This window comes from Zonotrichia albicollis, chromosome 10, assembly GCF_047830755.1.
Source record: "Zonotrichia albicollis isolate bZonAlb1 chromosome 10, bZonAlb1.hap1, whole genome shotgun sequence".
NCBI classification, from domain to species: domain Eukaryota; kingdom Metazoa; phylum Chordata; class Aves; order Passeriformes; family Passerellidae; genus Zonotrichia; species Zonotrichia albicollis.
This window is the reverse complement of record NC_133828.1, coordinates 37,261,316-37,284,639: the sequence shown is the minus strand read 5'-3', so window position 1 is coordinate 37,284,639 and position 23,324 is coordinate 37,261,316. Positions and strand designations below refer to the sequence as shown.

The 23,324-nt window shown below is 46.7% G+C and overlaps 1 protein-coding gene across 6 annotated transcripts in view; it reads left to right on the top strand.

Annotated features, from left to right (window-relative positions):
* HEG1 (heart development protein with EGF like domains 1) overlaps positions 1-23,324 on the top strand; it is a 52,391-nt gene that overhangs the window by 18,467 nt on the left and 10,600 nt on the right. For 4 of the 6 annotated variants that reach the window (XR_012582010.1, XM_074548824.1, XM_014273105.3 and 1 more), the window contains exons 2-16: positions 943-1,209; positions 2,212-2,430; positions 2,806-3,045; positions 4,190-4,498; positions 4,899-5,207; positions 5,732-6,040; positions 6,905-7,213; positions 7,910-8,464; positions 8,820-9,161; positions 10,129-11,487; positions 13,674-13,793; positions 15,405-15,499; positions 16,253-16,311; positions 16,752-16,912; positions 18,599-18,733. Coding sequence is in view for 5 of the 6 variants with exons in the window: in XM_014273105.3 (XP_014128580.2) it covers positions 943-1,209; positions 2,212-2,430; positions 2,806-3,045; positions 4,190-4,498; positions 4,899-5,207; positions 5,732-6,040; positions 6,905-7,213; positions 7,910-8,464; positions 8,820-9,161; positions 10,129-11,487; positions 13,674-13,793; positions 15,405-15,499; positions 16,253-16,311; positions 16,752-16,912; positions 18,599-18,733 (4,788 nt within the window). In the remaining variant the exon portion in view is untranslated. The remainder of the gene's footprint in view (positions 1-942; positions 1,210-2,211; positions 2,431-2,805; positions 3,046-4,189; positions 4,499-4,898; positions 5,208-5,731; positions 6,041-6,904; positions 7,214-7,909; positions 8,465-8,819; positions 9,162-10,128; positions 11,488-13,673; positions 13,794-15,404; positions 15,500-16,252; positions 16,312-16,751; positions 16,913-18,598; positions 18,734-23,324) is intronic. The other 2 variants (XM_014273106.3, XM_026798238.2) reach the window with 2 other exon arrangements.

Below are 23,324 nucleotides of genomic sequence, written 5' to 3'. Positions count from 1 at the left end.
GGACAAAACAGGGACCTTGCCTGTTCAGATTTGAACTTGCTTTTGACTTCAGAACTTGAGGGCTTTGAAGGTCATCTGAGGCTGCAGTGACAGCCAAGCCTTGGGAGGCTTGTAACATAGATGGTGGCTCTGATTTTTGTGTGAACTGATACGCAGTGAAATCCCTCACAGCCCTGTGTGGTACCATAAGCTGAAAACCCTGATTCCCTGGACCACCACTCATGCACAATCTTCTTCTTTATCTTGTTTCTCATATTCTGGTAAATATTAATGGTAGAAGTGCTAAAATATCTCATCCCCCTGGGGTGCTTTGGCACTGGGTGGGCCATGTAACCCACACCATGCACTGATCTCCTCTGTCCCAGTGCTGCACTGTGGCTGGGTGGGTTACACTGACCATCCTGGGTGCCCTGCAGTTCTCAGCAGCTCCCTCCCAGCTCTCTGTGGGTGATGGGGTTTGAGGCCTGGTGTCGAGCAAGCACTGGCCAAGAGGAGAGAGGGGAAGAGCTGTGGGGCCCTCTCCCCTCCCATCTTACATTCAGAATGGGGCTTTGCTGGGCTGTCAGCTCTGGAGACCTTCACACTCCTGCCATGGACCCTACACTGCAAGTATTTCCAGTATTTCCATTAGTTATTTGTTTAAGACTTTCTTTTTGCTCCATTCAAAATTTATTTCTCCTAACACAAAAAAATCCTGAGGGTGCTGAATTGAATTAGTCTTTTGCACAAAGGTGGATTTTGGTATTTGGTCCCTCAGACCAGTCTAGTTTCCACTGGTGCAAATCCAAAAATAAATTTCATGTCTGTGTTTTGATTATGCAAAATTTTTCTCTAGTGTAAGTAAATGAGCTCAGAGCCTGGCCTTGGTGTTACTGCAGTGAGCTGAGCCTGCACATCAGTGCTGATGGGATCTAAGTTTGTTTTTCTTGTCTTTCCTTTTAGTCATTGAAAGCAGCCATCAGGAGAGAAGCTCAAGCACAGAGATGAGGACTGCTGGTGCTCCTGTGGAGCTGGTGACGATGCTGGCTGGGAGCAGGGAGTGGGCATCACTGCCTGCCAGGCACGGGGCAGTGCCAGCAGCAAGCAGGGTCACAGGGCACACTGTGCCACCTGCCAGTGACGGGGATGTCATCTCTCAAGGAGCAGGATCCCCAGAGAACCCATCTGCTGGCACAGTGACCCACCTGCTCACCCACAGCCATCCCCCCGGTGAGTTTATGGATGTGGGAGTTCCTGTTACTGCTCCCAGCCCATGGACTGAGCATAGCCAGTGGGTTAGGAAGCAGTGCTGCCCCACAGCTAGAAATGCAGATTTTTGAGAGGAATCCAATCTCAGGATTGGAAAATCCAATGTCAGGAAAGCTGGGCTTTGTTTTTTTGTATTACAATGCAGATGACTCTCTGGAGCTGCTGCTGATGTTTTTCAGCACTCAGCAGCACCCAGGGAGTCCTGCCCATCCACTGAGCTCAGGGGCTGTGCAAGGAGCTGAGAGCCCTGGGTGTCCCCACAACTTCTCCCATCAGGAACTGAACCCCACTGCAAGCCCAGCCTAGGCTGTAAGAACTCAGCTTAAGGATACCTGACCAGCTGTGATGATGATTTGTGGCTGAGGTCCTTACATGGAAATCCTGCAAGTGAGCACTTACTTTTGGGCCTGTTCATAATCTTCAGTCATAAGTAAACCAATGTACTCTTTTAAATATGAACTTACGTCAGGGCCTGTTTCTCAGAGCAGTAAGACAAAGCTGTGCTGATTGCCCTGTCCCGACTTCAGTTTTTCTTTTAATACCCCCAGCTGAAATAAGATATAAGCATAGAGGTTTTCTTTAATTTTTTTTTTATTCCTTGTTTTTTTTCTACTTAGGGACTAGAATGTAGAGCTGGCATGCCCAGGCTGCCAGCTGTGGACTGTTCTGGTATCAGCTCCTTACTGCCTTCTGCATTTTTAATGTCTCTAAAAAAAAATCTGTTTCTTTTGCCATGCTCAAATGAGGACAATATTTAAAATGCCATTATTTTTTGGCAACAGAAACCCTCTGTTCCCATCAATCCCTCTTGCAGTTAAACAGAGAAAACGTGAGGGATGCAGCTGTGACCCTTCCTGTTGCATGTGCCAGGGCTGGGTACCACTGCAGATGATGCTGCTGCCACCCAGCTGAGACACAAGAACTTTTCCAGGTGAACGTGACCCTCTCCCTGTTGCTTTCCAGACCCTGGAAGCCATCACTATGCTGCAGACAGGCTGGGGAGAGGCAGGAGGGCTCCCAGCACCCCTGCAGCTGCTGAGGGGACACCACCAGGCTCTGAAGATGTCAGCACTGCTTTGGCTGAGGGGACACAGGGAGGACACCATGGGCTCTGGAATGGGTCAGGGTTTAACACCATGAGGACAGTGCTGCTGCCTTCATCTCCAGAAGCTCATCACCCAGGTGAGCCATCCCAGTTCAGCCTAGGAGCACTGGGAAAGTGTTCCACCACCTGGGAACAAGGTGAATGCTGTTCCCCAGAGCAGCCAGCATTGGTTGAGCCTGGTTCTCCTGTATTGTAGAGCTTTGTGGATCCAGCTCTCCATCCTCACTGTGCACCCAGGGCAGTTTACTGGCTTGCTTTATGCACAAGGATGGAGAGAAGAATCCATGTGGCTTCTCTTAGTATTCAAAATTGTGAGCTACTTGGAGCAGCTTGCAAGCACAAAGATCCTGTAGGCACAGTGCAGACAGGGGGCTGAGGGGCATTGTGGAATGGTGTGCGGACAGCTGAGCCCATCTCTGGGTTCTCATCTGCTTTCTCCCATTGCCTTGCAGGCACTGACAGCCTCTCCCAACCCATGAGCAGCTGGGTGGGCACAGAGCTGGGCACTGCAGCTGCCTCACCCAGCCCCAGCTCTGCCCTCCCTGGCTCCCTGGGACAGCCCCAGGCCTCCTCCCAAGCTTCAAGCACCCAGACTGGTGCAGAGCACATCATGCTGCGCCCCAGGGGTGTCACAGGGAGCTTGACCAGCCCTTTGCTGACTGCATCACCTCCCATGGACAGCACCTTCAGAGGTGAGCTTTGCTGGCCTTTGTTTCATAGCTTTGAAAAGCCACTTTAGACTATTTGCTTTCTTGAGGCAGAGGAGGTGCTCTGTTTTGCATGCACTCTGTTTTTTATTATTTGGATGGTTAGCTGAAATTCCCTGCTGAAAGCAGGAAAAAGCAATGGAAAAAAATAATTTGATCCAATCCCCCCTCCAGCATTTTCCACTTGAAAAAAAAAAAATGAAGTTCTTTGGATGTTATCACAGTGTTTTCTGTAGGCTGGATGTCTGCAGCTGTGAAATATCTTCACTGGGGCAGTGCCAGCTGCAGAGCAAGGGCAGCTCTGAGCCCTGTCTGACCTGTGCCCAAGTGGTGACGGGGTGGGGTTGGAGGCTGGGAACTCACACTTCAACCACATGGGTGGGTTTGCCCTCAGCTAGGCAGGGTGAGGTGCCTGTGCTGAACAACCTGCTCAGGGCAGCAAACCTGAGATCCCTGGGCTCCATGGCTTCCCCTTGCTTGCTCTGCAGCAGTCAGTTTCTGGAGCTCCCAAAACCAGAGGCTTTGCCCAGATTCACACAGATACTGAAAACCTCAGTGTTGCTGAATCCTTATCATGTGTCCAGGGCTTTTCAGAAGCAAACACATCTCCCAGGTTCTACACTGATACAGCTGTTGGGAGCACCACTAGGGCTGCAGGAAACCTGAGACCCAGTGTCTGAAGGACAGTGCTCCCTGAGCCCTGGGATGTGGGATGTGTAGTGAGCTGCAGGCTCATGTGGGAATGTGGCTGTGCTTAGGTTTCCTCCCTTTGCTGTTTGATGCTGTTGCTCAAGCCACAAAAAAAAAAGAAAAGCAAAAAGCCTGAGCCTATTTCCAGCAATATTAGAGCAAAGGTGGGATTTAAAGGCAAACCCCCACAGTCCTTGTCCTGTGGGGTTTCCTGCTGTCTGGGCCATGCCACTCTCACAAAGCCTGGCAGTGAGCCCTGGGGTTTGTGCGAGGTCTTCCTGCAGTGAGGGGAGTCCTGCCTGTCCAAAGGAGCACTTTGTCCAGATTAAACACTTCCTATGCTTAGTGTCTGTATGTGCACTGTAAGCATCTGGGGAGAAATGGATCCATCTGTTTATAATTTCATGTGTATAAATCCATTTTTCTTATTGTACTGTAGGCGTTGGAAGCAGCCACCAGCCGTCCAACAGCTCAGCCACGGAGAGGTTCGGTTCGGATTTCCCCAGCACCAGCACCTCCATTTCCACAACAGCTGCCAAGGCTGGAGGGAGGACACTGAGGTCTCTGCCAGCCAGCACCAGGCTGGTCACCAAGGCAGAGATTTCCACCTCTGAGACTGAAATCAGCAGCTCCTCAGCCCAGAGCCAGACCCCTGGCGTGTCTCTGGGTGCCCAGGGTGATGGAGGCAGAGGTGTCACAGACCCATTGCTCTCAGGCTTGCCATCCATTTTAGGAAGTGCTTCCACAAGTGAGTTTTGATAGATAGCTCAAAACTCTTATTTAAAGACTCTTTATTAACAAAATATATCCTTTTTATTTTAAAGAAAGGAGGAATAATATTGTATTTGGCACATTCTGTACATTTAAAAACATTTCACAGAAATGAAAGTATGGATAAATATTATTCTTGTTGGAAGGGGAGGATAGATTTTCCTTGAAAACTTCCAGTAGAATTTTGCAAGCAATAACTTCAGCAGTTCCTATTTGGAAACCACTTTCCCCCTGTCTTAATGATTTCCCAGTATTAAACATTTCCGTATTGAATATTCACACATATGTTGTCTACATCTACTGACAGTGGGATGAGACCCACCCAGCAGTTGTTATTTATGTTTATGCAGTTTTGCCTTTCTCTTTTGCTTTTTCAGCTTCTGGCAGCAGTTATGAACCCCCCAGGAGCATCCCAGGTGCAGAAGAGACAACGGATCACTTGGACATCCAGGCTGCTGACATGTCCAGCATGGCAGTGGGGACACTGATGTCCTCAGAAAATGGCCACACAGCAGAAGTGACAAGGCACTCTGCCACCAGCAGCAACCCCACAAGCTCTCTGGGTGGGACCTCCTCTTCCTTGAGGACTGGGACACATCATCTCAACAGCACATGGGAAGCCACTGATCTCCCAGGCCCTCCTTTGCTCACAAGCTCCCTCTCTGCCTCTGAAGGTCCTTTCCCAGGTAAATTTGTTAGTCTGAAAGCTGTCTGCCTTGGGATGGATGAGATTTCACATCCCTGCACTGTTTTTCTTCAGATATGGCCATCAGTCATTATTGGACACATGGATGTTTTTGTTACTGGCTGCACTGAGCTGGCAGTGAGGTGGGTGGGAAGGGGGAGAGTGGAGCTCAACTTTTGGGTAAATGAGTGAAAAACATGGATGGCCTCATTACTAATGAAACTCCTGTCCTGGGAAGAGCATTGCTAAGAGATACATGCACACACTTTCCCTGCCAGAGACACTTGCTGGGGTTTTGCAGCTGTCACCTGGTGCTGTGTCTGCCATGCAGGCTGGTCTGTAGGATGTGGGTTTGAGATTTTTCATGGGTTTCTGTAAGGCACAGGTGCCTGTACTGAAGAGATTCATCTCTTCCCAGAGAAACCCCTTCAGTTTCTCAAAGGGCAGTGTAGAAATGGGTGCTGAGCACACAGTTGTGTGTATAGCTCTGTGTGCACAAATCAAACCTGGTTTATTGTACCCTAGGTGTCAGAGGCAGCAACAGACCAGTGGCAGAGAAAACCTCCCTCGCTTCCTCTGTCACCAGCACTCCCATTTCAGCCACATCCAGCAGTGGGGGGAGGCCCCCCAGGTCAGCCTCGGGCAGCAGCCCCTGGGCAGCAGCCAAGGGCTCCACGTCCAGCAGTGCCACGTACAGAACCTTGGGAACAACCCAGTCCTTGTCCACATCTTCTGGGAGAGAGACCTCCAGGGCTCCGGGGTCCACAGGAATGACAGATTTCACTGAGGTGGCAGACTCTCCCCTAACACACTCTGGCTCTTCTCTTTCCCCAGGTGAGCTCACATTAGAATTGAAATACCATTTTTCTTACAAGCTTGCACTTGCCTGACTCTTTCCTGCTATGTAGAATATACTGTTAGTAAGGATGCAGTGTGATTTTCTGTCTGAAATTATTCAGCTCTTTCTTGACCAAAAAAGCGTGCTTTACGTTTTTTACAGAAAGGGCACATGTGTGGAAAGTTTCATTATGCCAAGAAAAATAATTAACTTTCAAATCACAGTCCTTTTTTTACTGTCTCCAGTTGCTATCTCCATGTTACAGACAAGAGAACTAAGCAAGTGAGGATTAGATCATGTCCCAGGGATCAGACTTCAGTTCCTACTTTCTGTCCTACTTCTTGGATCATGCTGCTTCCCAGAATTTGAACCAGCTCAACAAATTTAAGGCAACTTTGAGTGTGGTCCCTGAGGTCCTTCATGCTGCTGTTTGGTCATAGTCCCCACTGTGGTTCTGAAGGGGTCTGATCCCCCTGATCCTGCTTCTTCAGACTTCTCTGAGACCTTCACACTGCTCAGGGTGTTCACTGTCTGAACTGATTTCCAGGCTTTTCTGGGTCACCACAATATTTGTTTTAGCAGCATGGAGTGCACTCAGGCACATAATGGTGAAATCAAGTGCACAGCATTAGTATTTCAACAGTTTTATATAATAGCACTTTTGTCAGCATCACACTGGTTTTTAGAAGACAAATTTTTGTAGGAAGGATTTACATCTTTGAAAATTGACATTTTCTCATATTTTCTACTTGTGTTTGTGTACTGTACTTGCTGCCTCTGGGTGCTATTGGAAGAAAGCTCATTTTTATTTATAGTTCCATATGTGTAAAAATGTAAATTATTTCTTTATCACATTTTAGCTACTGGAAGCAGCCATGTGTCATTCAGCATCCTGTCAACAGAGAGAAGAACCAATTTCCCCACCACCATCACCTCTGTTTACACAACAGGCACCAAGGGAGGAGGGAGGACATTAAGGTCTCTGCCAGCCAGCACCACCCTGGCCCAAACAACAGAGGTTTCCGCCACTGGTACTGAAAGCATCAGCTCTCCTGGCCATTCCCAGTCTTCTTTGGGAGCCCAGGGTGGTGGTGGCAGAGGTTCCACCCTGTCATCTGTGAACCCATTGCTCACAGGCTCACCATCTGCTCCAGGAAGCACTTCCCCAGGTGAGCTGTGAGCACACATCAGACTCCCACCTGCATGGGCAAGGAGAGGGAGGGCATGCTGGAAGGTGCTGGATGATGGCATTGGATGTTATGGATGAAAATTTCAACTTCCAGAGAAAAACACATTATCTGTTTCTTACATTTGGCACCAGGAAAAGCCAGCCTTGCTGCCAGAGCAGTCTCGAGGTTTGCTGTGTTTTTAGGGACAGCACAATTTCAAGACTGCCCCACTGGCTGTGTTTATACCAGCAGGAGCAGCAGCAGTCATTGCTGAGTCCACCCTGGGGTGCAAAGGCAGTATTTACTGATCCCATACAAACCTGCCATGCTTTTCTTCAAGTACCAGGGCTTTGGGTGCTGTGTGCTCTCCCCCTCACTCACTGTGGGTGCAGAGGTGACAGTGTGGGGTGTCTGGTGCTCAGGTCAGGCCTGTGGCACCAGGAGCAGTACTGGAGGGAAGCAAAACCAAAAGTGCTGCCATACTTGTTCCTAGTGCCCTCTCCAGTATGTCCTGCTGTGAGCAGCTCCTCTTAGCACAGGAAAGAGCTGTGCCTTCACAGTTAGCATTTTCTGCAGGATTGGATTTTCTGTCACAATTCTCTCTGTGTCCTCAGCCTGAGGCTGGTGATGGAAGAAAGAACACCTGCTTATGTACAGTTTGGGGTGCATAAATCATTTTGCTTTGCTCTCTCTCAGCAGACAAGGCCTCAGCAACAGGAGGACACCTGTCTCTCACCAGCACACCCGGTGTGGTGGGAACTGCCACCAGGGAGGAGAGCAGCACAGTGCCTGTGTTGGACACCCATGGAGCTTCCAGTGCCACAGGGAGCTCTGCTCCCTCTCCCCTCCACACCAGCACCCTGGACATGGTGCTGCTGTCCTCACCAGCAGCACAGCCTGGGACACAGAGTCGTGTTCCACAGAGCGGGGCCGGACTCAGTGAGCTTCCAACAAAGCTGCTGCCTGCATTTTCTGCCAGCGTTTCAGTGCCTTCACCTTCAGCCACACTCTTCATCCACAAGGAAGGGACACCTCAAGCCCCAGGTAGCCACAGGATGTGGAGCACAAAAGCAGAAAGCCTCACATCTCAGCTGGACACAGCTGGGGACACCCACACCGGCCCTGTCCCATCCTCCACGGCATGGCCTCCAGTGAGACGTGTGTCATCTGGCCAAGCAGGGTCCCCAGAGGCCAAGGTCACCCTTTCATCCAAGGCCTTCACCTACTTCTCAGCTGCTGCTGAACCTTCCAGTGAGTTTTTCTGAACTCTGGGGTAGTGTTTGTCTGCCTCTCCCTTCCCTTCTCTGTGGGATTGCTATGACACAGCTGTTGCAGGTGTCATGGGCACCATTTATAAGTGACCGTGGTTCTGCCCTGTGGTATTGTATATCTGCAGCTGTTGATGCTTGACAAGAAGGGTCTCATTCTTGAGACATGTGGCTCTTGTTTCTGTAGGGCACATCAACTGCCTGTCTGGGTTGGGGTGATAATTACAAATAACGTAAACATACCATTATGACTAATTGTACTGATCCCTCAGTATCTGGGCAGTCCTGTCTGCTCTGAGATGATAAAATCAGACACCTGCTTTTCCATCCTTTTCCAGCATTTGGCAGCAGCCATGGCTCCCTAAGCAGCTCAGGTGCTGAGAAGAGCCTGTCCAGCCCCATCACCGATCCCGTGCACAGTTCATCCCTGTCTGCGGGTGCTGAGGAGAGGATGCTGCTCTCAGTGACAGGTGGCACTCTGGCTGGTGGCATGGAGAGCTCTTCTTTCCATGCTGGAGCTCCCAGCTCTCCAGGGCCATCTGAGCCAGCCCTGGTGGAGCAGGGCAGGACAGCCAACGCCTCCACCAGCAGCACGGGCTTCACGGGCTTTGCGACAGAGACGGTGTTTGTGCGTTCTGCCAAGATACCCACTTACTCTTCTTTCCAGAATGATCTCACAAGTAAGTTGATGGGTTTTGGTGTACATTAGGGGAAATTCACATTGTCTGTTTCTTACTGTGTTGTACATAAGGTTTTTGTTCATTACTACATTCAATACCACCTGTGGGTTCACTCAGGGGGATGTTTCCATCAAAGGACTCAAAACCAGATCCCACACAGATAGGAAACTTCCAGAAGTGGAGCCATAAACCCTCCTGTTTTGATGGCTGCATTTTTTTCTTTTGCTCCCTAACTGGTTTCTTTTGAATGATGCTTCCAGAACTGTTTCACAATGACCTAAGTAATTTTAGAATTAAAGCAAATTTTCAATACCATTTTAATTTTTTTAAAGTTGGCTGACCTTAGCTGTACATCCTGAAATTGGTACTATAAGAGTGATTGCACCTTTAGTGCTAAATAATCTGAACTTTTTGCATGCTGATGTGCATTTAGGTTTTCCTGGCTGCAAAGTTTTGAATCACTGGGTTCATGATAAGCTGCAAATTAACATAATGCAATAATTTCATCCTGCAGAGGCATGAAGTTCACTGTGTCTAAAAACAAATTGACTGAGCAAGATGGATATTCTGTAGATGGGGATGGAGGATAAGAGGGCGAGGATATGAGTTTTGTAAATTATGAGTGATAAAAAGAACAGTTGGGTTTTCCTGCTTAGCTTGTCACAAATACCACAGAATATTAAGATCTCAATCACTTTAGGAAAGCAATATATGAAGAACAGTGACTTGGAAACCTACACATTTCACGGGACTTTTGTGTCTGTCAGGGTTCATAATTTTATAATCAATTAAGGCATGCATAAGGCTCCTAATTGTGTAACCATGCCTGAATGGTGCTTGAAATTCTTAGAAAATCATGGACAGGTTCACAGACAAGAACATCTTATTTAGCAAGCAGCTTTAATACAACATCAAAATGCTTTCATATTACTCTGTCTTTCTAATATTTTTTGTCCTTTTACTTCAGACTTTTCAGGTAGCCATCAGCCAGTCAGTGGCAGTGATGCTGAGAAAAGGACCTCGGTTTCTCACACAGATGGCACATACATTTCAACCACTTACACCAGAGGAGGAGAAAGGACCCTCCTGTCTATCTCAAACAGCAGCACCTCTGCTGACTCCTCAGAGAGTTCCACCTTTTTTTCTGAAATTTCCAGCCCTTTTGACACGTCACTATCATCTGTGGCTCATGACAGGCAGACCAATGCATCAAACAGAAGCAGTTTTGTTGAACCATCTACGGAGCCGTTGCTGGTGCGCCCTTCCAAACCATCGACGTCTGCTTCTGCAGGCATCATAGAAAATACAACTCTAGTCAACACTGCCTCTGAGTTGTTGACCACTGACAGATCCTCTCTGTCTTCATCAGCATTTCCAGCCTCTTCCTCACTGTCATCACTGCAGCACTTGCTGTCATCAACACCACCACCAACTCATCTGTTTACGTTGTCAGAATCACCTGAGCCACGCTTGCCCTCTGTGATGGCATCTTCACCCCCTCTGCAGGCTTTGCCATCCTCCTTGCCCACTTCCTCCTTGCCCTCCCCATCTTACTCGTTAGCATCTTTACTGTCTGTGTTTTCATCCCCCTCATCCATCTCGCAGTCCAGTGAGAACGATCAAACAAGTACCACTGTGGCTACGGTCAGGCAGGAGCCCTCCACAGCTGCCACAGCCAGGAGCTCACCCAGAGAGACCAACAAGCCCAGTGTCACACACCAGCCCCAAAAGAGCACCACCTTCACTCCCACCAGGTCACCTCTCCCTACGGAACCCATGGAGCTGCTTGGTGGACGCGTTGTGTCCATGTCCGCTCCCGTGACAGTAACAGAGACTGCCTCGCCTAGAGATGCCACCACCCATGGGGACAGCTCTGGGAAGGCAACACCACTGCTCACCACAGCCAGTGTTCCTCCACAGACTGGTCCAACAGATGCACCCCTTGGTCCCTCAGCAAGTGCAGCAAATGAGGGCAGCATTGTCCCCACAGTGGCAGTGACCACGGTGAAGCCTCCTGTGCTGACAACGCTGTCCGGTCGCCGGCCCAGCCCAGGTGAGGCCAGCACCATGCAGGACCACAGGGCCCAGACACCCACTGCCACTAAGCACAGTTACACCACTGGTAAAAGCACAGAAGCCATGGCTCCCACCACTGCAAAGCCTGGTAAAGCCACTGAGGAAAACATCCCTGTTACAAGTCCTTCTGCAACACCTCCAACCATCAAAACCACTGGGAGCATTGCAACAACTTTGGCTGCTGCCAAACCAACCACTGCTCCTCTGCCAAGCAGCACAGTCAGGCTGAGGACATCACCTCCAGCCACAGGTAATGTGTGCAGGGGCTCTCACCTGTGGTGGGGCCAGGAACAAGCAGGCAAGAATTCCTGGGTCCCACTTCAGGAGTTTTCAAAGAGCTGTGTGTGCATGCATGTGTGACAAGTCTGTTGTCAGCAGGGTTTGAGGGCAATAACTCGTCTCTGTGTTGGGTTTTTTTTTTAAGCTAAGGGTTTAGGAGTCAAGTTGAATAGGTGAAATAAGAGTGAGCACTTTGATGACCATTTCTGATAGAAGGATTAAGCTGAGATTTGGCTGTTCTGAGAAAATAAATCTGATTGGCCTTACAGGTAAGCACAGGATGCACTTTATCTATTGTTATTGTTAATCCATCAAGAAATATAATGATTGATATCTGTCTTATTATTGAGAAAGTACAGCTGGCCAGCACTTGGTATTTGTGTTGAAACTGCTTCTCATATTACAGCCTATAGTTGTTTTCTCCCCACCTCACTAAATATTAATCTTCTTAGGGGCCTGATGCTTCTCCTGCTAGTCTTGCTGAGAATATTGTTATAGAAATTTATTACCACTGCCAGTCTCCTTATCTTCTCAAGTAAATACATTTGCTGAAGTCTTATATAAAAGGAAATTGACTTTGTGTTTGAAGTTCACAGCCTGGCCATCATGCCACTGTAGGATATTGTGTGTGCTAAAGGCATTAATCTCAGTGAAATACTGGCAATAATATCTATTCCATCCAATAATTAAGTATTTAAAGGTTACTTCTCAGGCTGATTGGTTTTAATTATAGCCATAGCTTCATGCAAAAAAAATATTACTTTACTGGAATGATTTTTTAATTGAAAAATTAAGATAATGCATCCTTTTTAGAAACTGATTTACACTTTGCCATTCACCAGAATGCAAAAGATCCTTCTGCTGTCTTGGGCATGGTGCTTTGTCCATGGTCACTCACTGCCTTGAGAGTGGCTGCCCTGTTCTCTGCTGTACAAAGCACAAACTGAAGGATGGCAAAGTGAAAGCCATAGTTTTAAAACACTCCCACTCATTTCTGGCTTAGATTAGAGTCACCAAATCTGCTTCTCACTGATGCTGAGGTAGCTGTGCCAGGCTGGTCCAGGCATGAGATTGCACTGAGTGGTGTGTCCCAGGGCAGAGAGAGCTGTCAGGTCTGTGTGGTGCTGTGGGTTACTGCAGTGCCACCAGAAATGCACACATGGGTTTGGTTCTTGTGCTTTGTGCTGTAACCACAGAGCCTGTGCTTCCTGCCTCTGCTGCAGCACTCAGCAGCAGCAGCCACAAGATAGGTATGAGTGGGGTGTAAGATGTCTTGCTGGTCTTGTAGAGCCTTGTCACTGACAAGTCCCCAGCCCTGCCTATGGCCTGCCCTTGTGGTGTGTGTGATGTGTGTTTGTGCTCAGTCATAGATGCAGCAAGAGGAGCTTTTTGACCAGGACATTTTTTTTTTTTTTCAAGAGGAAATATTGGATATATTCTTCAGAATTTGCAGTTTGAGTTGTGTAATCTACGAAGCATCTGAGATACCGTCTTTAATCCCCTGAGACACTGTTTTATCACAGTGGTGTCTGCTCCCCAAGCTCTTGCCCACCCAGCAGGAAGGGCAGTGGCAGTGGTGGCACAGGCAGGAATCACTGCTGTGACCATCCCCAGGCTGGCATGGAGGAACCCTGGAGAAGGAGGTGATTGCAGCCAGGGCTGCCTCCACCATTACTGGGTGACCTGCAGACTGGACCAGTGCTCAAGCTCTACCCTTGGAGCAGAGAAACAGGGCTTGGATGAAAAGCACAGGACTTTGGTGAAGCAGCCCATGCCCACATGTCTGACTTGGGCTGTTGAGGTTCCTTCTTTGGTCTTCTCATGCATAAACTGTTGGGTTGTTTGTCTTTGGAAAGAACCTTGAGATCTTCTGATGAGCAGTGCTACAGATCAGTTGGATGTTCAAATTAACATGGATCCGTGCTAGATCTCAAGGGCTTTTGAATGAATATTCAAGTGGTTTATATTTATTCTTTCAGCTCCAACAGAGTAATTAGGAACAACATAAATAGTAAGTGCAAATGATGCAATGAAGCATCTGACAATGCTCAAGGAGTCACAGATGGGGAGCCAAGTTCATCTCTTTTAGCCCAACAGCTGATGATTTTTATGATTCTGTAAGTATAATATTTTTTGTTGTTTTTTTTACTTTTATAGAGGTGGATAAATGTCTATCCAACCCTTGTCCTGCATTGGCCACCTGCAACAACACCCATGGCTCCTATATCTGTCAGTGTCCTCTTGGATATGAGCTGGAAAAAGGAAAGTGCAATTTAGGTAAGAAAACGAAAGTGAAAAACCAGGGATGGAAATAATTATCTTTAATATTCTAAAATAAATGGACTTAGGCTCAAACTAGTTCAGGAGCTTAATGTTCCTCCCAACCACCTCTTTTATCAGAGTTTTTTAGTGTTTATACAAGTGTGGTGTCTAATGCCTGTTGTGTTGGGCTGCCTGGGGAGCAGGCAGAGATACCTGAGTTCTTAAAAACTCAGCAAGGGAGCAGTGGGCCCAGGCTTGTTAGTAAGGACAGATGTGCCCCTTCTGTTTCTGATGTGTTTTAAAACTCCCAAAAAGCATCCAGCAGCTTATCAGCTCTGCAAACTCTGGGGAAGGCACTTGGCTTGGGAGAAGTGAGTGGGGCTGTTGTGTAACCTGGCTTCAGTGGGATCAGCCATGTGTGGAAAGTTAAGCAGCCGTGGTGAAAGTCTTTGTGAGATCAAGGTCTGCTTTCATACCTTTAGCATTTTTTGAGCAGCACAGTTATTAGCTGGAACTCAGGTTCTGACCTCTTCCTTTCTATCAGAGGACTCAGTCTCAAGGACTTACAATATTCCATTGTAAAGGGGAAATTGTTTTCATAGATTTTCTTTTGACCCTTAATCAACGAGGATTAGAGGCATGGAAATTTTGCTAAGGAAACATGGGTGAGGTGTCCCTGAAGAGTGTTTTGGAACATTTCTTCAAGTTGGAATATGTCAGCTTCTAATTTAGAGACTTGTTTTGATTATGCCTTGAACTGGAGTATGGACAGATTACATAAACACTGTGAAGGTGATTCTCATCATAATTTTTGTCTGGAGCTATTACATTAGAGATGTTTGATATACAATTTGTGGTGAAGGTAGGTTCAGTGGATGGGAAAAAAATGGGAAAGAATTGAGGACTTTATAATGCTATCTGCAACCGTATTTGTTTTTCTGGTGGAACATAAAGCTGGAATTCTGAGTTCTCAGTTCCACTGAGTATCTCATGACACTTAATACAAGATTTAGGGGTATTATCTCTGCAAGTCTGGACAACTCAGATTATTGCATTCTACTGCTGTGAATCAAATATGAATCTAAGCACAGAAAAATGCATCTTTTGGACCTCTTTTCAAATGTCATTGCTCATTCTCTCCAGCAGTTTGAAAAATGAAAATATCCTTTCTACAGTGCTTTATTTTGACTTGCTGATTTGATTTCCTTCCATTGCAGGGAAAAGTAAGAGATTTGACATAATTTGACCCCCAGCTATCATAAATAGCTTTGGTACCTGACACTATCCTCCTACTAAATTTACCTATCTCTCTGTGTTCGGGGATCTATTTAAGTTAGTCGGTGCTTCTGCATGAAATGTATGAACACTGAAGTGAAATGCTGTCTGTTCAGCGGCACTGAGCTCTGGAATTTGCCTGGGACTGTGGGAACATTGCAGCAACCCTTGGGAAAAAAACCCAAGGCTGTGACTTTGCTTTATTGGGGCAGTGACTCTCAGATCTGAGTTTTCTGTATGCTTTGTAAAGGGACTTTCCATGCAAACAGCCTCTCATGTAAGGCAGATAAAACCACACCTACACATGGCACAGAGATGTATTCCAACTACTTGTCTTATTCTACTTTTTAGTGAGAATATTTATTGGCCAGGTTCCCCTGAAACTTAACATCACCCACGGGAAGTACACAGAGCTCTTCCACGTTGAGAGGGAGATCCTGGAGGTGGTGAGTGTCCTTGCTGGGACTTGGGCAGTGCTGGTGAGACAAGTCCCCTTCACTCCTCTTATGATTGTCACATTTCCCAGCCATTCAGTTTGAGCCATGTGGTGGGCAGGCTCTTGGCTTCCCCAAAGGCTGTGCCATCAATAGCTCCAAAGAGACCCATGGGCTGAGGATCATCCACACATCCCTGTGCAGTTCCGATCCAGATCACTGCATGCACAAGCTCATCCTGCTAGTGGTTTCTGGGATGGGTGCACTTCATTCCAGCTCTTTGGAGATGTTGCCAAAGGAAGGTGGTGCTGGGTGGAGTCGCTGTGATGCTGCCTGCACAGCTTGTGCTGGGGAGTAAATACAAACAACTGCACAGACCCAGGGTCAGGGAAGAGCTGCAGTCCTCGAAGGGTGCTGCTTTGAGGCTGGCCTTGCATGGGGCTCTCTCCCTGCTGACATCTGGCTCAGCCCTGACCTTTATGGTCATTACACAGCCCGGCCATGGGCAGATGCTCATGTCAAAATCCCCAAGGCTCTGCAATGGTGACTTTGTCCGCCCCTTACTGACAACAGTGCAGTGCCTCTCTCTTATGGAGCAGATAAATCTCTGGGATGCTCAGAGCCCCCTTGGTCTCAGCAAGCATCTCTGGGAAGCACAGGGGATGGTGTCAGTGACCCAGGAGGACTGTCCCATGCTACATCCCATGGGGCTGCCTCCTTCCATCATGCCCTGGGCACTAACAGCTGCTCTCTCCCTCCTTGCAGCTCAATGCATCGCTGTCAGGCTTGCCAGGATACCACCACTCCACAGTTAAGGCAAGCAGGTAAGGCTAAGGCTGCCAGGGGAAGAATGAGACACTTGAGCATTTGGGATCTTCACCTTGAGAGCCACACTTTCCATTTTGAGTCAGTGCTTGATGCAATCCAGCCTGGCGGTGGTACAGGGCATGAGGAATGCCTGACCAGCCTGCCAGGCTCACCTGGTGCTCTCCTCCTGCCCTGAGCAGCTTGGGGATGGGCTGCCCAGGAGGGATTTATGGCTGGTTCCAAAGTGAGCTACCAGCATCCTTTCCAGCTCCATATTCTCCTCTCTGGGTATTGGTTAGTCCTGGTTTTAAGGTCTGTTACAGTGCATGTAGTGCTGTGTCTGTGGTAAGCATCTCCTGTATTAACAGCAGTTCTATGTATGAGGTGCTAATGATGATATCAGACTGACCTGTGATACTCAGGGCTGTTTTGTTTTGTTTTGTTTTTTTTTTGTTAGGGAGGCAAATTTTGTGCACGTTTCAGTGCAATCCACGTTCTCTTTAGCATCCAACGTGACTTTCTTCGATGTTATCAGCAGTGTGAAAAGCTACATTCGAGCTTGCAAATCCCCCACTGAAGCCTGCCAGTTCATATCAAGCCTGAAATCACTCCACAGAGGTAAATAGCATCTGGAAGGGCTGTGGCAGGAGGGGAAAGGGATGTTTTATTTGGCTCCTTTTATAAAAGGGGGACAACATTTTGTCATTTGGAAAAATCCCTCTGTATCTTTTTATCTTGCTTAAATGGGAGTCATCTTAAGAACCTCCCAGTACAAAAGGGATGCAGATACCAAGCCTTATCTTTGCCACATGTGTGAGAAATCTGCCTCTCTGTGAAAATATTGTGCAGCACAGGATTAGAGACATTGTAGGCAGCCTTTCATGTCTGGGATGTGACACTGGGCCCAGCAAGATGAAAAAACTGTAACTCTTAATTTCACACGTGTGACCGGGAGCCAGGGAAATGGTGTGAAAGCCAAGAGACAAAACCCTGCTGGTGAGCTCAATTAGAGCTGCTGGAGGCTGCACAGCAAGCCCTGCTCTCCTGCCTGCCCACTTTCAGTGCTGCAGGTTGTAAAATGGTTCACAATCAGTGAGAACTGTGATTTCTGTACTGAATGCTCCATCTGCCCAAGGGCAGTGTGGATACAGCACAGAGAGATGTGGGGAAGGACACCAGTGTTGTGCATGACCTGCTCCTGGTGGACCCCAGTGCTGTGCCCTGGCATCTCCCAGCTCTCACCTCCTGAGGAAGGGATGGAGGAGATTTATCTGTGAGAGTTTCCTGCAAGGAAACTGCTGCACGTGCTGCTTTGTGACTTTTGGGTTCGAGGCTTTAAGGTTTGGCCTCGAGGAGGATGAAGGGTGGCAACGCTTAGCCTGGCTTTAGTGGGAAACCCCCAGTATCATTTTGGCAGAGTAAACATGCAGTTGAGAAGTTCTGTGTGTGCTTTTATTGCAATGGGCTGTGTTTTAAAGCCATACTCTGCCCATAGTTTGCTTTAAATTATTTGGGTAAACCTGCTTGGATTATACCTACCCATTACCTCTGATACAGTGCTTCTGTAAAATCAGCTTCTAACTTGAAATAAGCAGAGTAAGAAACAAATTATATTCCTGCGTAAGTACCTAAAAGAAAACATGTCAGATTAAAAAAACCCTGATCTAGCAAGGAAAGAATTATAAAAGGAGAGTGCCAAACAAGTGACATATTTTCCATTAAAATCCTGTTTCTCACAAATATTTATTAATTCCATTTAGTCTGACCTCCCAGTAAAAATGTAAATTTGATGTCACAATTTCCATCATTTATCCACAGTTTTGCTGAATGCTCATTGTAACAAGTCTGAGTTTCTAAATTAAAGCACTGCTTCAAAGTAATGTAAATTAAAGTACAAATTTTTTGTTTGAAAAATGGAAAAATCCAGTGCTTAATACTGAAATGGAAAAGAATTGGTTTGATGTAATGTTTTGCTTGATATAAACTTAAAAATTGATTTGTTGAACAGGGGATGAATGTGTTTGAGCTTGAGCCAAACCAGATTTCTCTTTTTCATTTCCCCTTCTGCTTCCAAACTGAAACATTTATTATTCACCCCCTCTATTTGCCTGTACAAATTATGGTAGATACACAAGAAATGGTGACATAGGGTAATGTTGACTCCCTCCTAATGGAACAAATATTACTAAAAAAAAAAAAAGATTAAAGCACCACATCAACTGAATGGGATGCCTAGGGAAAGCAAATGTGCATAATGGTGGATTCAGAGAGAACCATGCTGATGTTGGCCACTCTTCTCAACAGCTGGCAGCTTGTGCAGACAGAAGGACCCTGAATGTGACAAGGAAACTTCAGAATGCACGGACTTTGATGGGGTTGCTCTCTGCCAGTGCAAAAGTGGGTACTTCAAATACAACAAGATGGACCACTCCTGCAGAGGTACTGCTCTTTATGTGGTGTACTTTGCCTGGATTTTCCTCAAAGTTTTTGTTGCAGTGGAAACGAGTGTGTGCTTGTAGTGCTGTGCCTGCAAAACCCTCGATATTATGAATAAATATTAGCAGCTCAAGTTTCTTTTATTTAGTTAGGGGGCTTTTCAGCAGACACTGAAGTCACAGTGTCTCTTTAGGAATAATATTATCTCTTTCTGGAGCCTGCTGTGAGTCTCAGTGATTGAGGAGAGGGAGAAAGGGGCCTGGCTGCTTTGGGCTCCAGTTCAGTGGCACAGAGCAGAGATGATGTGTGTCTCTGCCTGTTTTGATTTTGTCTGAACTCTCAGTGAACTTAGGGGAAGTGCTTTAAACTCAAAAGCTTATATTAATATATCATCAGTATTTTAAAAACTTGTATCTGAAAATGGCTATGAATTTGTTTTTCAGGTGAGTTCCAAATAGAAATTTTAAGCTTAAAGATTGTGGTATTTTTTAGCTACTCCTCAGATCAACAAATCTGGTTTTGCTGCATTTTAAACAAAGTGTTTACATGCCAGTGTTCAAAATCACTTCTGGAGGATCAGGGTGTCCATTCCCTAGTTTGTGGTTGCTGTAGGGCTTTTCTGATGACGTATCAATAACAATTGCAGTAGTGGTAATATATTGCTTCTGGCACTGCCTGCTGGGTTGCTCTTGAAATAGGTGGAGATGTTTTGTCAGTTCCAAATCTGAGAGGGAGAAAAATGTGCCTGGAAATAACTCATGTGCTATGGGAGGGACAGCTCATAGATGGGCATCTCTGCTTGCCAGGTCGTGGCCCTGCCTCTCCTGCACTCTGTGGCTCCTTCGTGACAAAACCTTTCCCTTTGCGTTTTTCTCCTTTCCCCATATCTTGTATGTTGGAGGAAGGATTTCTTTTGGGAAATACTGAGAATCTCCACCAACCCTAGAGAGTCAGAGAGGGGTTTATGTAGTGAATGAGGAGCTGGGCTGGAACTTGGGAGGTTTTTACCCAATTCTCATTCATCGTGGACAGTGGGGACCCAGGGAAAGTTACTCCATTTGTCTTGTTCATGTCCCTTGCCAAGCAGTGAAGATAAATACCTGAAAGGCTGTGAGGTTGCAGAGGGCTATGAGATCTAAGACCTTGAATGTATGATCACTCCATACTTAAGAAACTTGTTTGCCGTGGAAAATATGAAAACCTTATCTGTAAACAGTGAGGCCTAAATGCCACCTTCATCTCACTGCTGTCAGTAGGAAACATCTTATTGATCTTATTGAGGGTGTGTGAGGGACAGGGCTGATGCTGGATTTAGGCTGTAGTGCAGAGGCATGAGGGCAGCACTGGCTGCATGGTGCCACTCTCTGACAAGATGCCAGATTTTCATTATCACTTGTGCCCACCTGGGCAAGCCAAGTGGTTGGGATTTTTAAAGGCTTTTCAAAAGCCAAGCTATGGCCCCCATTTTGATATTCAGGGCTATTTTGCTGATAAATATAGCATACAATATACCAGCCTCTTTTAAAACCTCTGCCCTTTTAGTGCCTAAACAGGAACCAAGGTCTCGTGAGCATCCGACCCTCATTGTGGGCTGTGAAAATGTGGTCCAGGAGCTCCAATTATAGGATTTGCAAAGGGGGAAATGGCTATTGTGCTGCCCTGTCCGGTCTCCCCCGTGGGAAGGCTGGGAGAATTGGCTGCCCTGACCCACAGGATTTGTTATGTCCTCCTTGAGGCATCTGTCCCCAGGGACGTGCTTGGGAAAGCATGCCATGGTCCAGGGAAGGGTTGGGTCTCTGAGCCACAGGAGGTCCAACATGTTGGCCAGGGTACCTCTTGCTTGTTCAGTGTCTCTGGGTTGCTGCTGATTTTCAGCTTTTCAGTATCTTCAGGGCTATTTCAGTACCAGAGCAGCAAACCCAATGTGCCAGCCTTTCAAGGGCATGCTATTTTTACCAGTACAGAGTGTTTCTGGAGTGAAGCAAGGAGCAGCAAAGCAGGTTTCCAAAAGAGACCCCTAAGTGTCTTTTGGGAAGGCAAAGGAATCCTAGGTTGAAGAGCACAACTCAACAGCTTTGCTTGGCCTCTGACACTTAAGCCTTTCCTCTGTTCCCTGCTTGTGTTTGGAGTCTTGCCAAGTGAGTATGACAGTGAGAGCTCTCCTGGGAACATGTTCAAAGGGGCAGCAAAGATGCCAAAGGAGAAAGCAAAGTGGCAGAAAAAGACACAGGGAGGAGAGGAAAATACATAAGCACCAAGTTTTTAAGTAAGACAGAGAAATGCATATTCAGGCTCTTGCTCTTCCTCTTTTCTGCTCCTGTATCCTCCTGACCTGAGAGCTGTGTGCCAGCGAGGTGCCAGGGCTGCTCCTGCCCATGGCACTGCTCCAGGTGGATGTGCCTCACACACATTGCTGAGCTCAGGGTGGGCTCAGCACCTGCTTTCCTGCTCCTGTAGCCTTCCCAGCATGCAGGAGTGGGCTGGAGCTGGGATACACTGGGCTGCTGTGCTCATTAGAGAAGGAAACTCCAGTGAGCTGTGAGGTGATGCTTCCCTCCCTCCCTTCCACTGCACTTTTTATTACTGCCCAGTCCTGTAGTGGAATGTTCACCCCATAATGTTTTCAGTCTGCTTTTGTTAGCAAGGGAAAGGAGCAACCCATCCAGTCTCCTCCTTTAGCTAATGCCCCAGTAAGATGAACGAGCCAGGCAAGGATTCTTTGGGATTTCCTATCCTTGCCCTGGCTGTTTGCTGACTGGGGCTCTTAACTCTTTCACAGTTACCTCTGCTCTCCTCCTTTACTTCAAAGAAATCGTCTTAGAGGGATCAAAATATACCTGGTACAAAAAGCATCACAGTGTGATGCAGCAGGGGGGCTGTGTAATGAGCTTCACCTTCCCCATCCCCAGCTCTGGAAAAATAAATGGAATGAGGGAGGTGGTGGTGGAGTAGTGGGGCCACATAGATCAAAGAAAGGTGTGCAAGACCAGGTATTGTGGGCATGAACCCCCACCATCACTGGTGCCACTTGCTACAGCAAGTCTGTGTCTGCAGCCACAGAAGTGATGTGAGTGCAGCAGTGTTCTGTATCCACATATCCTGAGGATTTAGGGAAATTTTGTTATCCCTGAGCTTGCAACATCTATTTCTGGGAATTAGAAATCAAAAGGGTCAAAGAGAACTTGTGGGCGTTTGGAGAAAAGCTGTAATAATTAGGGAGACTCAAAGATCTCACTGGCCTTGGCTTTATTAAAGATAAAGGAGTGATTTGGTGGTGAGAAGGAGAAATCTGATCATATAACCTTTTCCAATCTAATAAGTAAACATCCAAAGTCTGGAATTTGACACTTGGGTAATTCAGACCAGAAAAAAGGTGAATGTTTTTAATGGCTGAAGAAAATTAACTTTGTGAGCTTCTGACCCAATGCTGCGGTTGATTGTCTGTCGTTGAAAATATTAAAATCAGTCTTGGGTGTTTCTTTAAAATGTAGCTCCAGTCCAACTATTTGATTTGAAACTGGAATTACAGTTAGGGAAATTCTGTGACAGTTTTAAGCAAAAGTGTTGGATGGGGGAAAAATCCATGAGCATTTTTCTTTTCATTGAACAATTCCCTGTGGAATGTGCTACAGGGGGTTTCCAGACCTTGGGTGATGTCTTGCCGACCCCCAAGGGCTGCTGCTTGTGCTGGATCTGGCTTGTCCCTCTGCCCAAAGTGACTCTGTCTGTGTCACTCCTGCCCAGGCCTTTGAGTGACCCTCTTCACTACCTCTGTCAGCTCTGGTGGGACTATTGCTGAGAAAAGCAGTGATCTTATCAGTAGTTTGAACCTTATAGTTGTGTGTCCTATGTATCATTCCCTTTGCTGTTCATCAGAAGGGTGATATAATTTCCTCAGATAATTTCCTCAGGATAGCTGTCCATAAGCATGGACATTATTTTATTTTGAAGTGATGTTTCCAGTTTTTCACTAACATTTTGCACATAGCAGTTTTCTAGATTATCTAGACCTAATAAATTCAATTTCTATTTGAAATTGATAAAATAATGATATTGTAAAATATGATATAGTATGATAATAATGATATAGTAAATATATAAATATAACTATATAATGATATAGTCAAATATGATATCTCAAAATTTGATTTAGCTGCAAATTTGAAAAATCAGAAAAAAAGGTGACTTGAGAAAAATAACATTAGCATCCCACTTCGGGTTACCCTGACTGTGTTTGCATAATGTCTTGTTGCAGTACTAACATTTAAATGTAATTAATAACACGTGCCAATGCTAAAGTAGCATAGTTTAAGTGGACTTTCAAAATGAAAACTGGAGGCACTTGCACATTTTTTACATTGCTATTCTGTGTGAAGCAGCACAAGTGTGCAGTGAGTTTTCATTTGGGCAAGAAGCACTGCTGGGAATGCCAGCAGCCCTCCCTGTGCCAGGCTCCAAACTGGCTCTGCTTGGGAGCCCTGCAATGGTTCCATTGAAGTCAGCAGGAGGTATTATTTACCCTATTCACCTCAAGTGCCCGATGTTTTGCCCAAGGCAGAGGACATCGAGCCGCCCATCCAGCGCACGGCGGGGC